The following is a 4,689-nucleotide window of genomic DNA, read 5'->3' as shown; positions in this document are numbered from 1 at the left end:
CACATACTCTGCAAGTTTAGTCACCCACTATATAACTTACTAACTTGCACAAGATGGAAAGGTAGAATATCAACCAAAATAACACCTTCACTTACTAATTAAAACTCTTATAAGATTCAGGAAGAAGTAGGAAATTTGATATATTGAAATTTATAGTTCAAAGGTGAAATTTCCTTTTTTTTCGACAGATATATATATTCTATTTAAGATGTAATAAAATAAAACTTATTGATAAAATTAAAATATTACCAAATGGTTAAAAGATGATTTCATTAATAATGGTAAAAACGTTATTTTCTCGTATTTGATTAAAATACGTGAAGGAGGTGTAATAGTGACGGATGTATGCTTTAAATTGTTAGTAGAAGAAACCCAAAGAATAAACACTCTATAATTATATGTGGTGAAGAGAAGAATGGCTGCGGAAAAAGAAAGCGAAAGCTTCAACGCATGAGCCGATAAGACTTAAGGTTAGCTCTTCCTTCACTTCCATTCATTGTTTTTCCATTACCACATGCAAATTGATGTTTAGTGGGTCTGCTTACATTCAACTTCAACCCCCACTTTTAACTAATAAGTCTAATTCCACATAACTAAAATCAAGCTTTTCGCCCACCACCACACACCCCCATTAGAATTTTTTTATAAATTTCAAAAGTTGAAAAGACAAAAGAAAAAACAATATTTATTTTAAGTTTTTTTTTTTTTTGACTCTTTGACAGTGGTGTTTTTAAGGGAATCAGTGTCGGCTCTCCTCTCAAGTTCTGTTCTGTCCTTTGCAGGAACAGGAGGGTCTTTTTTTTTTTTTTTTGCATTAATGCAATACAACTAGCTTAGCTTAGCCACTACAACTACAAAGTGCGGCAAAAGAAACAAGTGGTACTTGCCCTTTTCACTCATAGAGGGAAAAAAAATCCCACTTTTAAAAAACGTTTTGTCTTAGATCTCGTCTTCCTCGTATTACCACCACTACTTTTTATTGTCTTCCTGTATTTGTATTGGTTTTTTAAAAACTCATTTCATCATTTCTGATTTGTTGGAACTGAAATGCTGTAACTGTGAAGGCAGACACAAAGACCCCAAAGTAGTTCCCTCCCAAGTCCCATCCTATTCTTCAGCTCTTTGATCCTTCTCCTCATCTTCCCTCTGTTTCCACTTCTTGCAGGTACCACCTATATATAATTATAATATTGGTGTGCTCTGTTTCATGTTCATTGCTTTATAATTAGTTGCGTAATTCAATTCTGCCATTTCATTAAACGTTTAAGGTGCATAGATGTTGAATACTACAAGATCCTGCCTATGGCTATGGCTACTTGTTTTGGGACTGCTGTTGTTCACAACAAACGGGGCTTACGTCCCAATTACCTATGTTCAAAGCGCTGTAGCAAAAGGAGCCGGTCGGTATTTTTCTTTTCTTCCTCTTTGGATTTCCATTGTTAGATTTCTTAGTAATATGCTTAAATTGTGATGAAACTGTAGTTTGTTTGGACGGAACTCCGCCAGCTTACCATTGGGACAAGGGATACGGAACCGGTATAAATAGTTGGCTAATTCAGCTTGAGGTTTGTTCCTCTTGTCAAAAGCCATTTACAATTTTACATCATTAAACAGGATGTAATAATGTTCATGATGTTGGGGGTTGTTGACAATACTAATGGGATTGGTTTTGTTTTTCTGTTCCAAACTTCCTAATGTATTTACTGTCACTCACAGTAATTGCTCTTGCATTGGATTCCTAGGGAGGAGGATGGTGCAACAATGTCAGTAGTTGCCTTGTTCGTAAAAACACACATCTAGGTTCTTCTAAGAGAATGGTCAAGCAAATCCCTTTCTCTGGCATCCTGAACAACAAACGTATATTCAATCCAGGCACGAACTTTTTCTTTCTTATGTCGCTCTCCTTTTTTTCTCCTAATTTTTGTTTGGCAGCAGTTTCATGGATTTGATTTGGATTTGTAGACTTTTACAATTGGAACAGAATCAAAGTCAGGTATTGTGATGGATCATCTTTCACCGGCGATGTTGCAGCAGTCAATCCAGTAAGTTATGATGTTTCATCTTGGCAATGGCAGGACAACAAGTTCTTTTTTCTTTTCTGGTCATAAAACGTATAGTCCAGGGTCAGGCATGCCACCGCTTTATAGAGGGCTGAAAATGGTACTTATAGATCATTCATCAAATGAGACTCATGGTGCGACTTGAACTCTGATGCTTGCCAGGGTGCTAACTAAACCAACTCATATTCACACAGGACAAAAAGTTGTTATTTTCATATGTAGAATCCATTATACAAGTTTTCTTTGTATCTCTGCAATTTAATCAGTAAGCAATTTTTCATCAGGTTGCTAATCTTCACTTCAGAGGTGCAAGGGTCTGGCTTGCTGTCATGGAGGATCTATTGAGCAAAGGAATGAGAAATGCTGAAAATGTAAGATTGTTTTGCCTTTCTTGTATCTTTTTATGTTTTTGAGCTAATGGTTTTTCCAATGAAATTACTCTCTGTAGGCTATTCTTTCGGGATGTTCAGCAGGTGGATTGGCATCAATATTGCATTGCGATAGCTTCCGAGCCCTCCTACCTATGGGTACTAAAGTAAAATGTATTTCAGATGCTGGTTATTTTATCAATACGTAAGCTCATTTATAGGACCTTCTGCCAAGAATCTTGTGTTGAAGTATACATGGTAGTTCAAATATTCGTTTCATGCAAATACTCATTAATTCCTTTGTAAATTCTGTTTTGCAGGAGAGATGTGTCTGGAGGACATTATATTCAAACCTTCTTTGATCAATTAGTTGCGACACATGTACTCATTCTTTCCCTATCTCCTCATAGGTATAATATTTAATGCACTGTCAATGTATAAGTCTTACGCAGTCTCACTTTTCTGAAGGGGTCTGCAAAGAATTTGCTTCCATCATGTACTTCGAGAATGAAACCTGGTTTAGTGAGTGCTTTCTTTTCCTTACTAGTTTCACTCTTCACTGCAACTTTCAATATTCTGACCAATACTCAATCCACATTTCACAGTGTTTTTTCCCGCAATACATCGCACAACAAATACGAACACCTCTTTTCATCATCAATGCAGCATACGATTCATGGCAGGTTCGCTCATTTCCGCTTTCGATTTAGTTATAAAATGATTCTACAAATCAAATACCGAAATAATTTGATTCCATTCAGATACGAAACATTTTGGCACCTGGCATTGCCGATCCCCATGGCCACTGGGAGAGCTGCAAGCTTGATATAAAGAACTGTTTGCCTAGCCAAATAAAAGTAATGCAAGGTGACTAAACACTCCCTTCCTGTTTTAGACTCTGAATTTAGTAAAGTTTTTATTAAGGGCATTTTGTTTGTGTGTGTGTTTCAGACTTCAGGTTACAATTCTTGGTTGCACTGCTTCGATTAGGCAAGTCTGCATCAAGAGGAATGTTTATAGACTCTTGCTTTGCCCATTGCCAAACTGAGATGCAAGAATTATGGTTTATGCAAGACTCCCCATTGTTGAATAAAACCGTAAGCAAACAAATGGCTGCCTTTTTTATATATATATAATATTACATTGATTGATATATGTTTGATTTTGAAATTGATTTGTGAGTGCAGAAAATTGGGAAGGCAGTAGGAGACTGGTTTTATGATCGGAATCCGTTCCAAAAGATAGATTGCGCTTATCCTTGCAACCCAACTTGCCACAACCGTGTTTACGATGATCCGCATGCACCCCATTCATAAACATATAATAGATATATAGTATTATATTATACATTTTCTCAGCATGCAGTTCATATTCATACTATAGTTACATACATACATACATATAACGTAGAAGTATCATTTTTTTGGCTATATAGATTTAATATTCATCATTAATTCATCATTAATTGAAATTTAGCATTGGTCAATTCCTTTGAATAAGCAATGGCCACCACTGCACCAAACTTGTGTGCTGGGTTGGCTTCATTTGTCTATTGGATGTTATTATTCTTAATAAATCAGTTTCTTTTTCTTTAATTTTTGTGTATTAAAATTTATTATAGTTGCTTCTGTATTATTTTTAAGGGTAAATTATACTTGTAGTCACCTAATTATTGGAATATTTTTCTGGGTCATCCAACTATAAAAAGCTACAAAATTATCACTCAATTATTCAAAATTTTCTTTTACAAAGGACACAATAATAACTTTAACTCTCAACATTTGTACATTGTGTCAATTTAGTCTTGAATTTAAAAATTTAATCCTCAATATTTACATATTATGTAACTAATTTATATACTCGTGTAATACACGGGCTAATCGTTTGTATTAATTAAAATGCACTTAATTATTTTTATGAATCTATTTTATTTTTATAATGTTTCACTAATAAATTATCATGAAATTAAATTGTTTTTATGTGTCGACATGTAAAAAATTGACAAATAGTTATAACTAGTTCAGAATTGTTACTAAGATTATTCCAAAGTTCTATTTTATTATATATCTTATGTGTATGTATGTTATCATATATACATACATATATATATATATAATAAACAAAAAACAAAATAAGATTACTTATTTTTTCCTTTTTTTCCGATGAATTCGATTAAAATAACTATTATATTTATATTTGATTCTTAAATCAATTTAAATTAAATTATTATATTATGTGATTAATAGCGATGTATATAATAT

General features: G+C 33.6%; 1 protein-coding gene across 7 annotated transcripts; it reads left to right on the top strand.

The window, feature by feature from the left end:
• The first annotated feature begins 342 nt into the window (after positions 1 to 342).
• On the top strand, positions 343 to 4,023 carry LOC108468075 (pectin acetylesterase 8-like). Of its 7 annotated transcripts, none has more exons than XM_017768933.2 (14): positions 343 to 470; positions 1,065 to 1,165; positions 1,269 to 1,400; positions 1,483 to 1,565; positions 1,743 to 1,872; positions 1,963 to 2,042; positions 2,345 to 2,431; positions 2,509 to 2,633; positions 2,749 to 2,809; positions 2,897 to 2,950; positions 3,034 to 3,111; positions 3,190 to 3,295; positions 3,380 to 3,525; positions 3,616 to 4,023. In XM_017768933.2, the coding sequence occupies exons 3-14, from the start codon at positions 1,277 to 1,279 to the stop codon at positions 3,742 to 3,744; spliced, it is 1,203 nt and encodes a 400-aa protein (XP_017624422.1). In that variant the 5' UTR covers positions 343 to 470; positions 1,065 to 1,165; positions 1,269 to 1,276; the 3' UTR covers positions 3,745 to 4,023. The 7 variants fall into 7 exon arrangements, with proteins under 7 accessions (XP_017624422.1, XP_052874305.1, XP_052874307.1 ...); XM_053018347.1 differs by having other exon boundaries at positions 355 to 470; positions 1,069 to 1,165; XM_053018345.1 differs by lacking the exon at positions 1,065 to 1,165.
• The last annotated feature ends 666 nt before the right edge of the window (positions 4,024 to 4,689 follow it).

This window comes from Gossypium arboreum, chromosome 8, assembly GCF_025698485.1.
Source record: "Gossypium arboreum isolate Shixiya-1 chromosome 8, ASM2569848v2, whole genome shotgun sequence".
Classification (NCBI taxonomy): domain Eukaryota; kingdom Viridiplantae; phylum Streptophyta; class Magnoliopsida; order Malvales; family Malvaceae; genus Gossypium; species Gossypium arboreum.
The sequence above is the reverse complement of the archived record's forward strand: the minus strand, read 5'-3'. Positions and strand labels throughout refer to the sequence as shown.

What these genes read in the sequence shown, in the direction of transcription:
- LOC108468075 (XM_053018345.1), top strand. Translation starts at nt 1,277, where the DNA reads ATGTTGAATACTACAAGATCCTGCCTATGGCTATGGCTACTTGTTTTG. An exon ending in CGCTGTAGCAAAAGGAGCCG is followed by an intron (nt 1,401 to 1,482) that starts GTCGGTATTTTT and finishes ATGAAACTGTAG; the next exon opens with TTTGTTTGGACGGAACTCCG. An exon ending in GAATGAGAAATGCTGAAAAT is followed by an intron (nt 2,432 to 2,508) that starts GTAAGATTGTTT and finishes TACTCTCTGTAG; the next exon opens with GCTATTCTTTCGGGATGTTC.